This window comes from Spermophilus citellus (genome assembly GCF_964194105.1).
Source record: "Spermophilus citellus genome assembly, chromosome: 7".
NCBI classification, from domain to species: Eukaryota; Metazoa; Chordata; class Mammalia; order Rodentia; family Sciuridae; genus Spermophilus; species Spermophilus citellus.
The window spans coordinates 164,761,609-164,783,339 of NC_138188.1; the positions used below are offsets into that span (position 1 = coordinate 164,761,609).

At 59.9% G+C, this 21,731-nt stretch overlaps 1 protein-coding gene and 1 long non-coding RNA gene across 6 annotated transcripts in view; one reads left to right on the forward strand and one right to left on the reverse strand.

Moving 5' to 3' along the window:
* LOC308653105 overlaps nucleotides 1–21,731 on the reverse strand; it is a 430,906-nt gene that overhangs the window by 82,092 nt on the left and 327,083 nt on the right. The window lies entirely within an intron of this gene.
* The window catches only part of ADARB1 (adenosine deaminase RNA specific B1), a 107,669-nt gene that overhangs the window by 53,887 nt on the left and 32,051 nt on the right, over nucleotides 1–21,731 (forward strand). For 3 of the 5 annotated variants that reach the window (XM_081301481.1, XM_081301479.1, XM_081301482.1), the window contains 6 exons: nucleotides 6,453–6,526; nucleotides 10,588–11,519; nucleotides 14,353–14,467; nucleotides 16,031–16,199; nucleotides 16,668–16,843; nucleotides 17,878–18,046. In XM_081301481.1, coding sequence (XP_081157607.1) covers nucleotides 6,499–6,526; nucleotides 10,588–11,519; nucleotides 14,353–14,467; nucleotides 16,031–16,199; nucleotides 16,668–16,843; nucleotides 17,878–18,046 — 1,589 coding nt within the window. In that variant the 5' untranslated portion in view covers nucleotides 6,453–6,498. The remainder of the gene's footprint in view (nucleotides 1–6,452; nucleotides 6,527–10,587; nucleotides 11,520–14,352; nucleotides 14,468–16,030; nucleotides 16,200–16,667; nucleotides 16,844–17,877; nucleotides 18,047–21,731) is intronic. The other 2 variants (XM_081301480.1, XM_081301483.1) reach the window with 1 other exon arrangement.

Consider the following 21,731-nt stretch of genomic DNA (forward strand, 5'->3'; position numbering starts at 1 on the left):
ACAGCCTGCTGCCGCCTACAGGACAGAAGCAGCCCCACTGCCAGTCCCACCCCCAGCAGGCCCTGGGTCCTCTTTCCTCTTGGGGCCTGCCCTTTCCTGGTCCTTTGGCCAGGGGCCTGGTGTGTGTGGGCTGCTGTGTGAGTTTGTGCTGTTGGTGTTCCGGGTCTCCAGTGCTGCAGCTCCTCGTCGGGGGACTCAGGCTGCTCTCCATGTGCCCTCTCTTTGCCTTTCGGTGACCTTGTGTCTGTTTTAAACCCAGGGCAGGGCTCTTGGTGGGCATGGTGGAGGGGGGGGCACGTCTGCTCCCTCTTCCTGTGGGGCAGCCCCCTGCCTTGGCACAGCATTCAGCAGGCAGGAGGGGCTGTGGACTGGCTCCTTTGCTGCCCTGAGGTCAAGCAAGGTGCCTGGTGCTCCCCTTGACCTGCAGCTGCGCCAGGCCACAGCTCTGTTCCACTGGCCCGCGCCGACCTCTCGCCCAGCTTGGCTGGGCCCTGGGTCACATCCCGTCTCCCCCAGCTGCCCTCCCAGCCGAGAGGCCCCAATTCCCCCCTTGCTGAGGACACCAGTCCTTCCAGCCACACTTCTGGCCTCCTGTCCGAGACTACGCCGAGGCACGCGTGTTGACATTCCATCATGGAAACGTCAAGACTAGATGCAGCCGTGTGCTGCTGAGTCCCCCGTGACTGCGTCTGCCTGGCTTAGTTCTCTGGTGTCCTCTGCCTGGGGCGCTCAGCGTGTCTTGAGGTGGTGATGACACAAGACCGTGCCTCCAGACCCTGCAGAGAGCTCTGCAGCACAGGCGTCCTCACAGAGAGTGGGTAGCTGCACAGCGCGTTCACCAGGAATGCAGTGAGACTCAGGACACTCACAGGTGACCGTCGCCCGAGGACCCGCATCCTACATACAGGACGCATGATACCCCCACGCCTTGGCCCACAAGCCACCATGCTCTGAAGCAGTGAATGCGCCTCTTATATTTATAATGTGCATTTTGTTTGCACAAAGGCAGCATCGCTGCAGAACCTCAGGTCCTGTCCTGGGTGCAGTGTGCTGAGGTTCTTTGTCACCAACTGTCAGCACAGTCATGAAGGCTGTCAGAGATGCTGGGCAGAGACTGTGCAGAGTGGCTAGGGACTGGGCAGCCACAGCACCTGTTCCTCAGCGAGTCCTGGCTCTCTCCTGGGAATCCAGCCGTGGTCACCTGAGGCTGGTTACCTGGATACTTGCTGGTCTGTCCAGCTGCTTCATAGTGCAATACTGGGTGAAGCTTGGCCGGTGGATCTCAAAATGTGCCTTTGCTTCATTCCAAGCCTCACATCGACCCAGGGTGAAAACTGGACGGTCACTGGTGGGGACTCGTGGAGTGAAAACTGGACAGTCACTGGTGAGGGGACTCGTGGAGTGAAAACTAGACAGCCACTGGTGGGGACTCGTGGAGTGAAAACTGGACAGTCACTGGTGGGGACTCGTGGAGTGAAAACTGGACGGTCACTGGTGGGGACTCGTGGAGTGAAAACTAGACAGCCACTGGTGGGGACTCGTGGAGTGAAAACTGGACAGTCACTGGTGGGGACTCGTGGAGTGAAAACTGGACGGTCACTGGTGGGGACTCGTGGAGTGAAAACTGGACAGTCACTGGTGGGGGGACTCGTAGAGTGAAAACTGGACAGTCACTGGTGGGGGGACTCGGGTGAAAACTGGACGGTCACTGGTGAGGGGACTCGTGGAGTGAAAACTGGACGGTCACTGGTGGGGGGACTCGTGGAGTGAAAACTGGACAGTCACTGGTGGGGGGACTCGGGTGAAAACTGGACAGTCACTGGTGGGGACTCGTGGAGTGAAAACTGGACAGTCACTGGTGGGGACTCGTGGAGTGAAAACTGGACGGTCACCGGTGGGGGACTCATGGGGTGGAAACTGGACGGTCACTGGTGGGGACTCGTGGAGTGAAAACTGGACAGTCACTGGTGGGGACTCGTGGAGTGAAAACTGGACGGTCACCGGTGGGGGACTCGTGGGGTGGAAACTGGACGGTCACTGGTGGGGACTCGGGTGAAAACTGGACAGTCACTGGTGGGGACTCGTGGAGTGAAAACTGGACAGTCACTGGTGGGGACTCGTGGAGTGAAAACTGGACAGTCACTGGTGGGGACTCGTGGAGTGAAAACTGGACAGTCACTGGTGGGGACTCGTGGAGTGAAAACTGGACAGTCACTGGTGGGGACTCGTGGAGTGAAAACTGGACAGTCACCGGTGGGGGACTCGTGGGGTGAAAACTGGACGGTCACCGGTGGGGGCTCGTGGAGTGAAAACTGGACGGTCACCGGTGGGGACTCGTGGAGTGAAAACTGGACGGTCACCGGTGGGGACTCGTGGAGTGAAAACTGGACGGTCACTGGTGGGGGACTCGTGGAGTGAAAACTGGACGGTCACTGGTGGGGACTCGTGGAGTGAAAACTGGACGGTCACTGGTGGGGACTCGTGGAGTGAAAACTGGACGGTCACTGGTGGGGACTCGTGGAGTGAAAACTGGACGGTCACTGGTGGGGACTCGTGGAGTGAAAACTGGACGGTCACTGGTGGGGACTCGTGGAGTGAAAACTGGACGGTCACTGGTGGGGACTCGTGGAGTGAAAACTGGACGGTCACTGGTGGGGACTCGTGGAGTGAAAACTGGACGGTCACTGGTGGGGGCTCGTGGGGTGAAAACTGGACAGTCACTGGTGGGGAACTAGTGGAGTGAAAACTGGACGGTCACTGGTGGGGACTCGTGGAGTGAAAACTGGACGGTCACTGGTGGGGACTCGTGGAGTGAAAACTGGACAGTCACTGGTGGGGAACTAGTGGAGTGAAAACTGGACAGTCACTGGTGGGGACTCGTGGAGTGAAAACTGGACGGTCACTGGTGGGGACTCGTGGAGTGAAAACTGGACAGTCACTGGTGGGGACTCGTGGAGTGAAAACTGGACGGTCACTGGTGGGGACTCGTGGAGTGAAAACTGGACGGTCACTGGTGGGGACTCGTGGAGTGAAAACTGGACGGTCACTGGTGGGGGGACTCGTGGAGTGAAAACTGGACGGTCACTGGTGGGGGACTCGTGGAGTGAAAACTGGACGGTCACCGGTGGGGGACTTGTGGGGTGGAAACTGGACAGTCACTGGTGGGGACTCGTGGAGTGAAAACTGGACGGTCACTGGTGGGGGCTCGTGGAGTGAAAACTGGACGGTCACTGGTGGGGACTCGTGGAGTGAAAACTGGACGGTCACTGGTGGGGACTCGTGGAGTGAAAACTGGACGGTCACTGGTGGGGACTCGTGGAGTGAAAACTGGACGGTCACTGGTGGGGACTCGTGGAGTGAAAACTGGACGGTCACTGGTGGGGACTCGTGGAGTGAAAACTGGACAGTCACTGGTGGGGAACTCGTGGAGTGAAAACAGGACGGTCACTGGTGGGGACTCGTGGAGTGAAAACTGGACGGTCACTGGTGGGGGACTCATGGAGTGAAAACTGGATGGTCACTGGTGGGGAACTAGTGGAGTGAAAACTGGACGGTCACTGGTGGGGACTCGTGGAGTGAAAACTGGACAGTCACTGGTGGGGACTCGTGGAGTGAAAACTGGACGGTCACTGGTGGGGGGACTCGTGGAGTGAAAACTGGACGGTCACTGGTGGGGACTCGTGGAGTGAAAACTGGACGGTCACTGGTGGGGACTCGTGGAGTGAAAACTGGACGGTCACTGGTGGGGACTCGTGGAGTGAAAACTGGACGGTCACTGGTGGGGGGACTAGTGGAGTGAAAACTGGACAGTCACTGGTGGAGACTCGTGGAGTGAAAACTGGATGGTCACTGGTGGGGGGACTAGTGGAGTGAAAACTGGACAGTCACTGGTGGGGACTCGTGGAGTGAAAACTGGACGGTCACTGGTGGGGGACTCGTGGAGTGAAAACTGGACAGTCACTGGTGGGGACTCGTGGAGTGAAAACTGGATGGTCACTGGTGGGGACTCGTGGAGTGAAAACTGGACGGTCACTGGTGGGGACTCGTGGAGTGAAAACTGGACAGTCACTGGTGGGGACTCGTGGAGTGAAAACTGGACGGTCACTGGTGGGGAACTCGTGGAGTGAAAACTGGACGGTCACTGGTGGGGACTCGTGGAGTGAAAACTGGACAGTCACTGGTGGGGGACTCGTGGAGTGAAAACTGGACGGTCACTGATGGGGACTCGTGGAGTGAAAACTGGACAGTCACTGGTGGGGACTCGGGTGAAAACTGGACGGTCACTGGTGGGGACTCATGGAGTGAAAACTGGACGGTCACTGGTGGGGACTCGTGGAGTGAAAACTGGACAGTCACTGGTGGGGACTCGTGGAGTGAAAACTGGACGGTCACTGGTGGGGACTCGTGGAGTGAAAACTGGACAGTCACTGGTGGGGGGACTCGTGGAGTGAAAACTGGACGGTCACCGGTGGGGGACTCGTGGAGTGAAAACTGGACAGTCACTGGTGGGGACTCGTGGATTGAAAACTGGACAGTCACCGGTGGGGGCTCGTGGAGTGAAAACTGGACGGTCACCGGTGGGGGCTCGTGGAGTGAAAACTGGATGGTCACCGGTGGGGGACTCGTGGGGTGGAAACTGGACAGTCACCGGTGGGGGCTCGTGGAGTGAAAACTGGACAGTCACCGGTGGGGGCTCGTGGAGTGAAAACTGGACGGTCACCGGTGGGGACTCGTGGAGTGAAAACTGGACAGTCACCGGTGGGGGCTCGTGGAGTGAAAACTGGACGGTCACTGGTGGGGACTCGTGGAGTGAAAACTGGACGGTCACCGGTGGGGGACTCGTGGGGTGGAAACTGGACAGTCACTGGTGGGGACTCGTGGAGTGAAAACAGGACAGTCACTGGTGGGGACTCATGGAGTGAAAACTGGACAGTCACTGGTGGGGACTCGTGGAGTGAAAACTGGACGGTCACTGGTGGGGACTCGTGGAGTGAAAACTGGACGGTCACTGGTGGGGGGACTCGTGGAGTGAAAACTGGACGGTCACCGGTGGGGGACTCGTGGAGTGAAAACTGGACGGTCACCGGTGGGGGACTCGTGGGGTGGAAACTGGACAGTCACTGGTGGGGAACTCGTGGGGTGGAAACTGGACGGTCACTGGTGGGGGACTCGTGGAGTGAAAACTGGACGGTCACCGGTGGGGGACTCGTGGGGTGGAAACTGGACGGTCACTGGTGGGGAACTCGTGGAGTGGAAACTGGACGGTCACTGGTGGGGACTCGTGGAGTGAAAACTGGACGGTCACCGGTGGGGGACTCGTGGAGTGAAAACTGGACGGTCACCGGTGGGGGACTCGTGGGGTGGAAACTGGACAGTCACTGGTGGGGAACTCGTGGAGTGAAAACTGGACAGTCACTGGTGGGGGACTCGTGGAGTGAAAACTGGACGGTCACTGGTGGGGAACTCGTGGAGTGAAAACTGGACGGTCACTGGTGGGGACTCGTGGAGTGAAAACTGGACGGTCACTGGTGGGGAACTCGTGGAGTGAAAACTGGACGGTCACTGGTGGGGACTCGTGGAGTGAAAACTGGACGGTCACTGGTGGGGACTCGTGGAGTGAAAACTGGACGGTCACTGGTGGGGAACTCGTGGAGTGAAAACTGGACGGTCACTGGTGGGGACTCGTGGAGTGAAAACTGGACGGTCACTGGTGGGGGCTCGTGGAGTGAAAACTGGACGGTCACTGGTGGGGACTCGTGGAGTGAAAACTGGACAGTCACTGGTGGGGGCTCGTGGAGTGAAAACTGGACGGTCACTGGTGGGGACTCGTGGATTGAAAACTGGACAGTCACTGGTGGGGACTCGTGGAGTGAAAACTGGACGGTCACTGGTGGGGGCTCGTGGAGTGAAAACTGGACGGTCACTGGTGGGGGCTCGTGGAGTGAAAACTGGACGGTCACTGGTGGGGACTCGTGGAGTGAAAACTGGACAGTCACCGGTGGGGGGACTCGTGGGGTGAAAACTGGACGGTCACCGGTGGGGGACTCGTGGGGTGAAAACTGGACAGTCACTGGTGGGGACTCGAGTGAAAACTGGACGGTCACTGGTGGGGACTAGTGGAGTGAAAACTGGACAGTCACTGGTGGGGACTCGTGGAGTTGTGTGGTCAGCAGTTGTGATCGCTGGGCTTCGCCCCGGGGTGGGTTACCCCTTGGTCCCCAGCTTTTCACGCCCTGCACTGCCCAAGTGGAGTGTGAGGTCCTGGCCCTGGCTGTGGCCCCTGTTCTGCCCTCCGCTTTCCCCCTCTCAGGGGTCCCAGCTGGGGTCCTTGGTGCTCTGGGGCTGCGAGGAGGCGCTGGAGCCCCGGCCAGGCCTGTGCCAGGGCAGAGCCAGGACCCCTGCCTCCACTCCGTGACAGTCACACTAAGCCTTGTTTTCTTGCTGTCTTTCAGACAGAAACAGTCTCCGCCAGTCAAGAACTCTCAAAAGCACTTTGCCATGGATCTAGAAGATGAAGAGAACATGAGTAAGACCTGGGCCCGCCGCGCAGTGCCCGGCAGATAGCCTCCCATCTGACTCGGGGTCTGCCCACCTGATTGGCACGACCCCCCGGGCACGCCGATGTGGGTCTTGGCGGTGGTGCGCCCTTCCGTATCTCTGTGGTGTCCATGGGGCGTCTGTCCCTCCAGTCCGCTGTGCAGGTTTCACTCCTTTCTCGTCACTAGCTGTCATTTGGGGGAAATGTGCCTCCAGGTGTGCAGCCCGTAAGTCTGCACGGCTTGTGAGGGTGTGCCACAGCGTGGTCCTGGGCACTCAGAGATGTCCCCTGGACTGACCTGGGGGCCTGGCTGCTGGGCAGGCCGGGGCACAGTCAGCTTCTGCCTCTGCGAGGGTCTCACCATCTCCAGGCTCCAGTGACCTCCCGGGGTCTGGGAATTGGGGCCAGCACTTCTAGACCTTTCCTTTGCACACCATCCTTTGGGCCACCAGCCCCTCAGGCTCCTTCTGTCACACACTGTCACAGGTGTGGAGAGTGCTGCTCCACCCCAGGGCTGAAGGCAGGAGCGTGTGCAGGCCATCAGGGGATGAGGTCGTGTTTCTATCTGACAGACCTAGGTGCCCACAGACGAACGTGCCCGGCTGACAGACCTAGGTGCCCACAGACGTACGTGCCCGGCTGACAGACGTAGGTGCCCACAGACGTACGTGCCCGGCTGACAGACCTAGGTGCCCACAGACGTACGGCCCGGCTGACAGACCTAGGTGCCCACAGACGTACGGCCCGGCTGACAGACCTAGGTGCCCACAGACGTACGTGCCCGGCTGACAGACGTAGGTGCCCACAGACGTACGGCCCGGCTGACAGACCTAGGTGCCCACAGACGTACGGCCCGGCTGACAGACCTAGGTGCCCACAGACGTACGTGCCCAGCTGACAGACCTAGGTGCCCACAGACGTACGTGCCCGGCTGACAGACGTAGGTGCCCACAGACGTACGGCCCGGCTGACAGACCTAGGTGCCCACAGACGTACGTGCCCGGCTGACAGACCTAGGTGCCCACAGACGTACGGCCCGGCTGACAGACCTAGGTGCCCACAGACGAACGTGCCCGGCTGACAGACCTAGGTGCCCACAGACGTACGGCCCGGCTGACAGACCTAGGTGCCCACAGACGAACGTGCCCGGCTGACAGACCTAGGTGCCCACAGACGAACGTGCCCGGCTGACAGACCTAGGTGCCCACAGACGAACGTGCCCGGCTGACAGACCTAGGTGCCCACAGACGTACGTGCTCGGCTGACAGACCTAGGTGCCCACAGACGTACGGCCCGGCTGACAGACCTAGGTGCCCACAGACGTACGGCCCGGCTGACAGACCTAGGTGCCCACAGACGTACGTGCCCGGCTGACAGACCTAGGTGCCCACAGACGAACGTGCCCGGCTGACAGACCTAGGTGCCCACAGACGTACGGCCCGGCTGACAGACCTAGGTGCCCACAGACGTACGGCCCGGCTGACAGACCTAGGTGCCCACAGACGAACGGCCCGGCTGACAGACCTAGGTGCCCACAGACGAACGTGCCCAGCTAGGGCACGTTCCTGGCTGATGGACGTGCGTGCCCAGCTGACAGACGTACGTGCCTGGCCGACGGACGTGCCTGCCCGGCTGCCCTGTGTTTGTGCTTGGGTGCTTCCATCTCAAGGAGTGCCTGCAGCCTCGTGTGCCGGTCCCCTTTTGCAGCAGTGGAGACGTCCACTAGCACCTGCTCTCTGCACCTCCTGAGAGTCCACACCAAGCCAGCAGAGGCCATGGCCCTGCTCTTGCTGGCCACCCGAGTCCAGCAGCCCTCAGAAGTGCCTGTGCCCCTGCTGCCCTGCGTGGGGACTGTCAGTCTCTCCTGCCTTGAGGGTGGGTGGGCGTGGTGTGTCTCAGGTCACTGTCCTCCTCAGTCTTGCCCTTGAGAGCTTTTCAAAACCCAGGCATAGAGTTCTGCTGCCAGTTCCTCTGCCATTTCTGGTTTTGCCACAGTTTTTGAGAGTGAGTGTGGCCTCATTTCAGAAGGCACTTAGCCGTGTGTTGGGGTGACTCCCTGAGGGATGCCTGCAGGTCCCCACAGGAGCCTGTGGCAGTCCCCTGACGAGAACCCTCCTGAACCATTTTCCTGAGAAGATGAGCGGGGGTCTAAGCCAACACAGAGCGCCCTGGCTCCACGTCCGTCCTTCTGAAGGGCAGCAGCTCGCGGGCACCGTGAGGATGGATCTTTCGCAGGTCGCACTCGCCTCCTGTGCCTGGGGGTCCTGGGTAGAAGGCGGCCAGCTCCCCAGCCTCTGCCATGGAGCAGCCCCTGGAGTGGGCGGGACCGGGTGGGAGCTGCTGTCCTGTGGTCTCTAGACTGTGGAGGCAGCTGTTGGGGGACGACTGGCCACCGGCTGTGGGTCTACAGAGGCGTCCGGCTTCCCGCGGGGTCTCCCTGCTGATGTCCTGTGCAGCGGCGGAGGCCTGTGCACAGCTGGCCCTGCCGTCCTCGCTGCCCTTACTGACCTCTGATCTGTCTCGGCTCTGCTCTTTTAACCTTTTCTTCCTTTGAGTTCCGAAAGGAGTAACCTACCGGCCTTTTGCTGGAGGATGTTATAAATGGAAATTCAGTGTCATTCCGGCAGCTTTGTGGACTGGAGGAGTGGTGTGTGTGTCACTCGGTCGTGGAGGGAAGCCCAGGTCTAAGCCAGCGGCCTTTGGTGCAGGGCAGTGTCCAGGGCCTTCCCGGGTCCTCAGTGTGCCAGTAGCAGGAGCACCTGCCCGGCCTCACAGGGAGTGGCCGCCCAAGTCCACCCTGGGCACTGCTCAAGTTCCAGGAGCACCTGGGATTGAGTGGGTCCCAGGGCCCCCGGAGCGAGTGGGGGCTTCGCACAGGGTCCTGTGGCACTGGCCAGAGAGCCGCTGTGCCTCTGTCCAACTCCACAGGAGAGTGAGTGCTCATTTCCCCCTTAAAATCAGAGCCATGGTCCTCTTGCCTTAGAGTTCCAGAGTTCTAAAGTCTATGGCGTAGCTTTAAAGGGTAGATGGGTAGATCATTCTGCAGGCTCATCAGAGAGTTGTGTTTAAAATATAAAACGGCCAGACTTAGTTATGAAGCCTGTTCACAACAATCTTGTATTTTGTGCTTGTATTTTTTTTCTATCATGGAACATATTAAGAGTTCTGAGGTAAAGATCCCTGCATATAATGAAAAATTTCAAATGAATACCAGAAATAAAGTCGTATCCTTCAAAAATAATCTCTAAAAAAGTCATAGTGTTTTATATAATTATGTAAACAGCTTTTTTGAATTATAAACTAAATGAAATGGTCACATATATTGGTTGACTATTTTTAAACTGAAAAACTAATTGATTTGTGAATGCGTTTTAAAGTGCTGCTTCCTCTTGTGAGAGATGCCGCAGTTTAAAACTCAGGGGCATCGTGGGGTGGGTGCCCTTGGGCAAGAGGGCCTCCCTGGGTGAAAGGGGCATCTGTCTGTCCCGACACGCTGCCATTTCACAGACTAATGGGGACTTTGGGGGATTAACTTACTGTCTAATATTTAGAAAAGATCGAGTAAAGTATTTCTGGATGATTCAGAATATTCTCAGTAGAAAAACTTTTAAAATTCTTTACCCTTTGCTAGGCAAGGTGGCACAGGCTTGTGACCCAGCAGCTCTGGGGGCTGAGGCCGGACTGCAGGCTTAAGACCAGCCTCAGCAACTTAGTGATGCCCTCAGCTACTTAGCCAGACCCTGTCTCAGAGAAAACAAAAGGACTGAAACATAGCCTGTGGCCGAGCGCCCCGGGCTCAACCCCCAGCCACTTCTTCAACTTGCCCTTTAGGCAGAAGCCACAGGGGAGCTAGGTGGCCACTTAGCCACTGTTGGGTGCAGTGTCGAGGCTGGCAGTTCTCTGGTGGAAGGGCCTGCTCAGGCTTGCAGGGAGGAGCAGGGCACACACACACCACTCACCGTTGCAAAGAGGCCAAGGAATCTGTAAATTTTGCATTTACAAGGTCCTGCAACGAAGGCGTTGCAAGTTACTCTTTCTGGGCACCGCAGGTTCCAGCAGCACTGACATCAAGGAGAACCGTAGTCTGGACATCGTGTCCCCCAAGGATGGCAGTGCCCCTGGGCCTGGTGAGGGCCTGCAGCTCCCTGGTGGGGGCAGCAGTGGCACTGGCCGGAAGCGGCCCCTGGAGGAGGGCAGCAATGGCCACTCCAGGTACCGCCTGAAGAAGCGGAGGAAAGCGCCAGGGCCCGTGCTGCCCAAGAATGCACTGATGCAGCTGAACGAGATCAAGCCCGGCCTGCAGTACACGCTGCTCTCCCAGACGGGGCCCGTGCACGCCCCGCTCTTCGTCATGTCCGTGGAGGTTAACGGGCAGGTCTTTGAGGGCTCCGGCCCCACAAAGAAGAAGGCAAAGCTGCATGCTGCAGAGAAGGCCCTGAGGTCCTTCGTCCAGTTTCCCAATGCCTCCGAGGCCCACCTGGCTATGGGTAGGACCCTGTCCGTGCACACAGACTTCACATCTGACCAGGCCGACTTCCCTGACACGCTCTTCAATGGCTTCGAGACCCCAGACCGGGTGGAGTCCTTCTGCATGGGCTCCAACGGAGACGAGTCCCTCAGCTCCAGCGGGGACCTCAGCCTGTCGGCCTCACCTGTGCCCGCCAGCCTTGCCCAGCCCCCCCTGCCGGGCCCACCACCCTTCCCGCCGCCCAGCGGGAAGAACCCTGTGATGATCCTGAACGAGCTGCGTCCAGGGCTGAAGTATGACTTCCTCTCCGAGAGCGGGGAGAGCCATGCCAAGAGCTTCGTCATGTCTGTGGTGGTGGACGGCCAGTTCTTCGAGGGGTCGGGCAGGAACAAGAAGCTGGCCAAGGCTCGGGCTGCACAATCGGCCCTGGCCACCATCTTCAACCTGCACCTGGACCAGACGCCATCACGCCAGCCCGTGCCCAGCGAGGGGCTGCAGCTGCACCTGCCACAGGTAAGAGGCGCGTGCTGGAGCAGCAGCCCCGCGCCTGGCCACACTGCGCAGCGTGGGCTCTGCCTCAGCAGGAGGTGGGCTGGTAAGTCTGGCAGGGCAGCTCTCCTTGATTTCATGGCCGGGTCGGGGAGAGGCCGTGGTCCCCGTGCACGCTGGGGCTGTCAAGGGCAGTGCAGGGACTCCCAAGACCCCGTCCCCAGGGCAGAGTCTCAGTCACGACCTGTGGTCCCCACAGCAAGCCCTGTCAGGATGGGAGAGCCCAACACTGGACATGGCCCTTCAGCGAGGGCTCACTCACCTCCCCAGGGGAGTCTGTGCACCAGGTCAGGGCTGCTGGCTGGACCACTCCGGGAAGCCAGGAGACCCAGGCTGCATTCCCCAGGCAGCAGCCTAGCAGGGCAGAGAAGGTGCTGGGGGCAATGGGGACCACATGCCAGAGGGGCATCCACAAGGACTCCAGGGCCTACCAGTTGCCCAGGAGTCTCTGCACCCCGAGTGCCCTGCGTGGCATCTGTCTGAGGCTCCTTCCTGCTTGACTGGACATGGGCAGCCTCTGAGGTTTGTCCCCTACCCTGGTAAAATCAAGGTGAAGAGAGGGAGCTGCAGTGGCTCTGGTGGCATGCGAGAGGGAGGCAGTGGGGGCCTTGGCTCTCTGGAGGCCCAGCTGCTGCTGTCTTGCTTCTGTCCTGGGAGCCTGAGTCCCGCTGCTCTGTGGTGAGGACCGCATTCCACACCTGTGCTGCTTCCTCTTCCCGCGGTGCACCCCCAGACCAGGACCAGGCAGGCTGACACCCTCCTGGGACCAACACGGGGTCTCAGTTGACCCTGCAGCTGGAGTCTGGGACCAGGAGTCCTGCTGCAGAGGAGCTGGTTCTCTTCTGCCTCTAGCGACTGAATGCCGCGTCGGCATGGAGGGACGGCTGATGCCGTGGGGAACCAGTGCTTGCTTCCCGCGTTTGCCCTGGCCGGTATCGCTCCCCGAGTTGCTGGTCCGGCTGCCGTTGTGCAGACTGGCAGCAGCAGTTCCCCAGGGATGCCTCACCCTGGGCCCGTGCCTGGCTTGGGCTTCTCCCCTGGCGCAGAAGTCTGCCGTGCCATCGTCCCTGTCCATCGTGCTCAGCTGCTGTGGGTCTTTACCCAGGCCCTGAGGGGACATGGACAGCGCAGGGAAGCAGATGGAAGCTTGCCCAGGGGTACATGGCCTGGCTGTGTGTCAGCCACCTCAGTGAGGAGAGGACCGAGTGTCCAGCTTGGGAGGGCTTCTAGTGGGGCCTGGCTGGGGGGAGGCTGGGGGGAGGGTCACGGCTGGCAGGCCCCGGCTTGCTTCTGGCCCTCTGTAGTCCAGAACCTCGGGTGGGAGCTATGTCCTCCCAACCCTCCTGTGTCCCCTCCTGTGTCCGCTCAGCCTTCCGCAGTGTCTCCTGAAGCCCTTGGGGCTCAGGCGGGTCCTGTGTTGCTCAAAGGACCAGGGTGGGCCTTCCTAGGACTGGTCCTGCTGGGCATGTTGCTGGGCTCTGCGGTTTTCTGCCTGGAGGTTTCAGAGCACCTGTTTTGGAGTGGACAGGGGTCTTTGCTGTTTTCCTGGGGTCACTGGAAGGCCCCAGGCCCAGCCTCCTGGTTCAGGACTGCCTCCCCACATTCCTGGCACAGGGGCCTAGGGAGTTCAGAGTGTTGGCCACGTGAGGTCTGCCGGGGTTTCATCCACCTCAGGGCTGGGCAGGCTGTGGAGGCTCCCGGGCTGCTGTGTGGCTACTGGGATGCGTGGCCTGGCCTGGCTGGCAGAGCCTGCTACCTCCATATCACAGCCACCTGGACTTAGAGGGGGCTGCTTCTGCACCACAGGGCGCGAGGCCAGCCACCCCTCGTGGTTCTAGCTCTCCGCTCCCCGGGCACTGGTGCTGGGCTGCTCCCAGGCAACGGCAGCTGGTTTCCTGGCTGATTCCCACCTGCTGCCTGGGGTGTGAGTGCCCTGCATGGCCTTCTTCGCTGGCCACTGTCCGCCCTCAGACCTGTGCTGCTGATGTCCCCAGGGCTGAGGGGGCGTTGGGCGTCCAGCACACCACACCTGCCCTGTCCTGTGCTCTGGGTGCCCTGGTATCTGCTGTGCAGTGACGGGGACAGTCCTGCCCAAGGAGGGTGGCCCCTGGGAGCAGTGGCATTGCCGTGCGCTGGACGCGCTTCCCGAGGATTAGGGGATAGGGTTTGCCGGGGCCACTGGGTTGTGCAGACAGGTGAGTTGGTGGCATCTGGCAGACTTGGCTTGACACCCCAAAGACTCTGTCACTGTCTCCAAGATAAATCTGAAGCCGAGAAGCCCACCTCGGGGCCTGACAGAGGCACTTGCCTCGAGCAGGGCACCCTGTGGCCAGGCGTCCCCACTGCCGTGTTGGCACCGCCCCCTCCAGGCGGACGCTCAGTGCCACTCGCGCTCACATGCGGCCATGTGCAGAGCTTCTCTGGCCTGAGCACATCTCCTCCAGCTGCCCTTTGTCACAAGGAGGGCCAAAGAGGAGCCTGTTCCCTCCCTGAAAGTGCTGTGGCCACAGCAGGGTGGCTGAGGGTCAGCAGGCAGGGCAGCAGATCCAGGGCCTGGGTTTCCCCAGGTGAGGGGGGCTGGGGGCCTGGAGGACCCCCAGCTGAGTCCCGCATGACATTTTGGCCCCTATTTCGAGGGATGTTTTGGAGGAAACACACACATTTGTCACCTTTACCCAGTGGTCCCTGGGGTGGCCATGGTCCGCAAGCGTCTCTGTGTGAGGGGCCGTGTGTGTTGGCATGGAGAGGCCCTGGCTCCCAGGTGTACGAGGCCTGACCTCAGGTCCTTCCTCCCCAGGTGCTGGCAGATGCCGTCTCGCGCCTGGTCCTGGGTAAGTTCAGTGACCTGACGGACAACTTCTCCTCACCTCATGCACGCAGAAAAGTGCTGGCCGGAGTCGTCATGACCACAGGTAGCTATGTCCACCTGTCTACCCCTCCTCTTTCCCTGTGTGGTCTGCCACGGCCCGGGACTCGAGCAGCAGGTGGACCTTGCTCTCATGGGTGGGGCTCTGTGTGCAGGCCGTAGCTGCCCTGGGCCCTCCCCCTGGCCGCGGTGCAGCTCGGCAGAGTCAGGCCACCCAGCCCAGGGCACAGCAGTTGGGCCTGATGCCCAGGCCAGCCTAGGTGGTCTCCTCCTGTCCCCCTCCTGTGGACGGCCTCTGGCCTCTGCCTGTCCTGAGGCAGCCGACGGGGAGCCTGGCTACCAGGCCGAGGGCTGCCGGGGAGGGGCTCAACCAGGGGCAGGACGGCTGGGGAGTGCAGGTCAGGGGGCGGGGGAAGCGCTGGTCATTCCTCAGGTTCTTCCAGAAGTTTCCAGGAGTGAAAGAAGCTGGGGTCCTTCCTGGAAACTCTGAGGAAAAGCCAGTGCCTGGCCCCTGGGTGGGGTGGGGCCCAGGAGAGGACCCGATTTCCTGGGGGCTCTACTCCCAGCCTGGGTCACCCAGCATGGACTCTCCAATACAGGCAGAGGCCAGGCAGGGAGGGAGGTGGGGAGGGTGACACCTGCCAGCCAGGGAGAAACCTGGTTCCCTGTGCAGGGGACCGTGGCCCCTCTCCCAAGGTGGCCACCTCTTCAGGGGGACATGAGTCTGGTGCTCAGCCTGGTGCCCGGGAGCCGTGGCTGCTGTGGTCATGGCTGTGCTGCTGGCCGCGGCCTACCCACTCCAAGGCTCCTCTCAGGTGAGCCCCAGTGTCTGGCGCCTGGGCCTGCCGGTCTTAGGGTGCCACTTGTGAGCTGGCTCCCTGCGAGCGCCGTGCCCTCGGGGGTGAGGCCAGCTGCCCCTTCCTCAGGTGCCCAGTCACCGGGAAGAGGTGGCACCACATGCTGAATCTTCCCCTGATCGTTGGCTCAAAGCCAAAAGTGCGTCTGAAGCCAGGGGGCAGCAGCACTGGCCTGGCATTGCCGGGAGTCAGCCTGCTGAGGACGGTCTGCCAGGGCGCCGCCCCTGGCACCTCTCAGCCCTGGCCACAAGGCAAGGCTGCCACCAGCCCCCACCCAGGTCACTATGTCTCTTCTGGCACAGGGGGTGGGACCCAGGGCCTCTGGGCCTAGGCAAGTGCTAGGCTGTACCCTGAGCCCCACCCAGCTCACATCAGTCTCTGGGCCTGTGGCCTGTCCCGCAAGGCTGTCCCAGGTGGCCCCTCGCCAGTATGGTTGAACGTGACGGGCTGTTGACGTGAGGGGCCTCGGCACCTTTGAGCCCTCTGCTGCACCTCTTGGGTGATCTGGTTCTGGCTTCACCCTTACTCCCAGGCTGGCCAGTCTCTTCACGGTGCTGCGTTCCTGGGCAGTAGGGGGGGCAGTGCACCTGCCCTGCTGCATGAGGGCCCTGTGCCCAGGGACGGGCTGGGCAGGTGTGAGCGCAGGCGGGCAGGCGGCGGCAGGCGGCGGCAGGCGGCGGGGCGGCTCATCATCTGTGACCTGGAGGGCCTGGGCACCTCCTGCGTGGCTGCAGCCCTCTCCTGCCCTCCAGGCACAGACGTGAAGGACGCCAAGGTGATCAGTGTGTCCACGGGGACCAAGTGCATCAATGGGGAGTACATGAGCGACCGCGGCTTGGCGCTGAACGATTGCCACGCGGAGATCATCGCCCGCCGCTCCCTGCTCAGGTTCCTCTACACGCAGCTGGAGCTCTACCTGAAGTGAGTGCAGAGCCCCTGACGCGGTGCAGACCCTGGAACAACACGTGGGCCTGATCCCGCTGCTGCCCTGCTCTGCCCGCGCTCAGTCCCAAGAGCCACCGAGTTAGGAACACATGCGCAGACACAGATGCAGGCACATGCCCTGTGGACGTGGCCGGGCTGTGATCCCCAGGCCTGCGAAGGCCGTGTGGTCTCGCTCTGTGCAATGTGGACGTGAGGAGCCTCCCACACTGCAGGGCCCCAGGCCTGGCCTGACCTTCCTTTGCCAGGCCACGCGCTGTATCTTGCTGTTTGAAAACACGCATGGGGGGCAGGAGTCGCTCTTGCTCAATGACCTGGCCCTCCCCGAGGTGGCCTGAGGTCCTGCTAAGTCGGCCTGCCTGTAGGAAGCACCCTGAAAAGCCTGCCTCTCAACACAAGCAGCTCAGGTCACCTCTGCCACTGTTCCTTTGTTTGTTGGTTTTGCAGTAGCAAAGAGGACCAGAAGAGCTCCATCTTCCAGAAGTCGGAGCGAGGAGGGTTCCGGCTGAAGGACACCGTGCAGTTCCACCTGTACATCAGCACCTCTCCCTGCGGAGATGCCCGGATATTCTCGCCCCACGAGCCGGTGCTCGAAGGTGTGAGGCTGGACCAGCAGTCAGCAGGTCCTCAAGGAAACTTACCCCATAGTGAGGGCAGGCGCAGCACGCGGTGTCCTGGGTGTGGGTCTGATGGGAGATGCCGTCACAGCATGGGCTCCTTCTTCCCAAGTGGCCGTTTAACTAGAAAATGCTAATGAATGCAAAATGCCAATTCTAAAGCAAGAAAGGAAAATGCAACTTCTGATTAACTGAGTCCTGAGAACAGGGTGAAGGTGTCAGACCAAAGTCGTACCCACACCCACGCCCGAGTGTCTGAATCGGGTGCCCGGTGCTTGTGTGTGTGGCAACTAACTCCCTGATGCGCTCCCTGACTAACGTGTAACCCAAGCACAGAGCTGCTACTTCAGGAGCAGTGGACACTGGTGCCAAGTGGGCCACCGTCACCGCCAGCCAGTGCCCTGGTTGTGGCAGTTTGTATCCATGTCCTTCTCCCAAGGCTGGGCATGTCCGTCCACACTGCGGGTTTGGTTACATCCTCTTCCTTGATTATAAAGCCAATGTCGTCCCCCAGCGAGTGGCTGCTATTAAAATATGAGAAAGAGGGGCTGGGGCTGGGGCTCACTCGTCTGGTTCGGTCCTCAGCACCACATATAAATGAAGTAAAGATATTAAAGAAATCTATGAGAAAGAAAGTGGAAACCACTCAGTGGGTGCCCCAGGGCTAATGGTGGCTGTGCGCCGGCTTCCTGGGGCTGTGCGCTGGCTTCCCGGGGATGTGCGCCAGCACACCTTACAGAAAGCTCTTTAATATACAAGGGGTAAGCTACTGCAAATGCCCCTGGCCCGAGTCAGCAGCCCTGGGTGCTTCCTGCTGTTCTCTCCCACCGTTGTCTTGATGGAAATCGTCTCAGTGGGAATGGAAGGCTCCTGGCCCGGCCCCCACGGAGGCCACTTCTTGAGTCCTTTCTGTAAACCTGAGCTGCATGAGTGTCTTGTGTAGGTGGCATGAACGTGCAGCATGTGTGTAGATACTTCAGGCCTGGACGTGCCACGGCCTGGTGCTCCACCCTGACCTTTGAACTTGCTTTCTCTCTCAGAACCCTCAGATCGACATCCAAACCGCAAAGCGAGGGGACAGCTGCGGACAAAAATTGAGTCTGGCGAGGGGACGATCCCAGTGCGGTCGAACGCCAGCATCCAGACGTGGGATGGGGTGCTGCAGGGGGAGAGGCTGCTGACCATGTCCTGCAGCGACAAGATAGCACGGTAAGGCTGCCGGGGCTGCGGGCCACCTGCCGCACACGCCGGGCCTTCCCGCCGACCACCTTCCTGGGTCCCCTGTGGGTGCTCCCATGCCCTCTGAAGGACTGCAGCTTTCCAGGGCCAGCTGGAGGGACAGGCTGCCTCTGCCAGGATGCTCTGCCCCCTCCTGTCTCATACCTGGATGCCCAGGCAGAGGGTGTATGGAGTGCGCTGCAGGTGACATCTTGAACTGCCCTCTCCCGAGGGAGACACGGGACCCCTCAGCAGCAGAGGGGACAGCCCTGGTACTTGGACCCTCACTGGACATGGAGGGTGGCTGACATCCACACACCCGCCACAGGCAGGCGTTCTGAGCTTAGAGCCCCTAGCCTAGAGTAGGGGCCGCACGGCTGGCCGCCCTAGTAGGTGGACTGGGAGCCACCTGGTCTCTTAGCTGTGTGCAGGTCATCTGTGGCGCCAAGGCTCAGTGCCCGTCCCGAAGGTTTCAGAGCCCACATGCGATTACGGCGCACACGGGTACCCGGGTGATGAGCCTGTAGTGCCCGGTTCTGGGAGGGGCAGGCCACACAGCGGCCGGACAGCCTGTCTTCACGCTGACCCACGGGAGGACCACGTACACCTCGTCTGTGATGTTCTTGAATGGGGTGGGGATCCCCGAGTTCCTGGGGCTGGGTTAGTCCTATACTTGGTCTGTCCTGCCAGAGTATGGCGGGTGGAGTCTGTCATCTGCGGTGCCTGGGCCAGTGTGTGGCGGGTGTCAGATTCTGGGACATGGAACATCTGCAGACTTTACCAGTGCAAGATCCCTAACCTGAAAACCTGATGTCAGGGAAAAAAGACCTGGCCCACCTGAACCCCCGGCTCAGCCTTACCCAGCGCAGCCTCAGCCGCCTGCCTGCACATGGTCGTGGGTGTGTCCATGTGTCCTGGGATACAGAGGTAGAACAGCTGAGCTGCCCTCTGCTCCTCACCTGCCAGTCACTGCCCACAGTCACCGCCCAGGTGCTCCAGGGGGACATGGGGGTGGGACATGTGGGTGTCCTTCCACTGCCCCACCTACAGACCTTACTATCCTGACACCTGGCCCATCCTGGTCCCCCTGACGCCTACCCCATCACGGACCTTATACCTGCCCCCTGGGAGCCCCTTATTCCTACCCATCAGGGAACCCCTGACCCCCACCCCGTCACGGACACCTGACGCCCAGCCTCTCTGAGGCACTTGCCAGTGTCTGGAGTCAGTGCTTGGCTGGGCGTTGGACTGCGCCCAGTGGCCGCCAGGCCTTGGGCCGTTCCTGCACATTGCCAGTGGGAGTCGGGCTTGGTTCACGCTGCTCTCACCAGTGGGGAGGCGGAGCTCCTGCTGAGAGACAGGGCCGTCCACCTCGAGTCCTGCTCCCGTGAGCCTGCTCTTGGGCCCTGTGGTGCGCAGAGCACCTCATGGCTGGTCTGCATCGTCCTGTGTCTCCCCAGCTCCTTTCCCTGCTTGGTGGTGGTGTCACCCTCTTTACTTTTTGGTACTGGGGATTGAACAGGAACGCCTAACCCCTGAGCCACGTCAGAGCCCTATTTTGTACTTTTCCCCATCCGTTTGGCTGTTATCGGGAAGGACGTCTGTGAGATGTCTTCCCAGGAGCATGTGGCCCTTTGTGTGACACTCATTGACTTGACTCTCGTATCTGTTCAGATTCCGCGAGGACATAGGAGGAGAGCCCACTGCAGTAAGGGCTGGTCTGCCGTAGCATCTCCGAGTTTCACTAACTGGTGACCCCAGGGAGTGTCGCAGCCTGTATGTTCATAGTGATAGCCCACAGTTTCCCTAGATCATGGTGTTGTTCTCGAAAGGCTTCATTACACCCAGTAAAGTTTGTTTTAGGGAGAGTTTGCGCCATTTTAGTTGGTGAAGAATTGGCCACTGGTATTATTATTATTATTATGCTAACATTGATAACAATGATAAATGAATAGTCTAGAATCGGAACCTCTCTCACCAAGACTGGCTAACGGTTTTGTTGGGTTTCATTCTTAGTTGGCTTTGGTATCCCGTTCTGCATTTTATTAGAGACAGGGTCTCGCTGAGTTGCTTGGTGCCTCACTGAGTTGCTGAGGCTGGTTTGAACTCACAGTCCTCCTGCCTCAGCCTCCTGAGCTGCTGGAATTACAGGTGTGTGCCACACCCAGCCAGCATCGCCCTCTTCAAGGTCACTCACCTGTGGGCATCCTTGCCTTGGTGCTGCACTTGGTGCTTGGGTCCAGTTCACACTGAGTGGGATTTTCACAGCGGGCCTCACTAGGCTGAGGTGCCACCCTTGCACTCCTGTGTCTGTCACGGGAGGGGGTCAGATCTGCCTAGCGCTCATCCTGCCCCACTCCAGAGGACGAGTGGTGCTGCACCTCATTCTGCTGATGCTGTTAGCGACACGGATGGATGTCCCCTGGTGAACTGCCGTGCATTTCCGAGCCAGCGCCCTGCTGGTGGCCTAGGCTCGCAGCGTGCTGTGGCACTGGTTTGTAGTGTTCTGTTGAGGGTTTTTTTGTTAACATTCACCAGAAATACTGATCTTGGTTTCTTTCCTGTAGCGTCCTCCTCTGGCTGTGATTGCAGGGTAATGCTGGCCTCGTAGGATGAGTGTGGACGGGATTCTTCCTCTTAACTTTCTGGGAAGAATTCCGGGAGGATGGGTGCTGGTGTGTTGTGGGACTCTGCAGCGAGGCCGGGTGGCCCTGAGCTGCTCTCTGCAGGAGGTGTCTGTGGCTCTGCATCTCACCACCCGTGGCCTAGTGAGGTTCTGGTTTTCTTCCTGGTGAGCTGCGGTCGGCCGCACGGTGGGGAGCCTCTCTGTTTCCTGGTCACCCCTCTGTTGTGTCCCCTACGGTTCTCTCCACGACCGCGGCGATGGCCCTACTGTTCCCTTTGGCATTTCTCCACTTTTCTTAGTGACAGTAGCAAGAGCTTGTCGGTTGTGTTGGCTTTTACTCAAAGGCCCTCTCGGTCTCCCGGAGTCTCCTCCCTGGCCTCGCTGCTTCCTGCTGGATTTGGCTGAGCTTCTTGGTGCTGGTCCGGGAGGTGCTGGGTTGCAGTGTGGATTCGAGACCTCGCGGGGCTCCGAGCCAGCGCTCTGCGTCCCGCGGTGTTGGCCAGCTGTGGCCCTCTCCGTCCGCCAGAGGGCATTTCCTGACTGTGCTGGTGACCTCTTCCCTTCTCCCACATCTCTGCCAGCCTCCTGGTGGCGCACCTCGTAGCAGTGCGCTTCGGCCCGTGTCCCTCCCCGGCATTTCCCCTCCTTCCCTGGGCCCTTTCCATGACATTCATGGGGCGACCCCACAGCCTTTCTTTTCCTTTTTCCTCTCTTGCTTCCACAGAGGGGGGAAGACATTGACCCCCGACCTTCGAGTTTGGCTTCTTTTGCTTAATATAACGCTCTCAAGTTCATCCACTTTTCTGCAAAAGGCATGATTTCAAACTTATTTATGGCTGAATAGAACTCCATTGTGGGGCCTGGGGTGTGGCTCAGGGACAGAGTGACTGCCTAGCACATGTGAGGCGCTGGGTTCGATCCTCAGCACCACATAAAGAGGAACAAATAAAATAAAGGCATTCTATCCATCTACAACTACAAAATAATAATAGTAAAAAAATTAAAAAAGAAACTCCATTGTGTAAAAACCACTTTTTCTTTATCCATTCG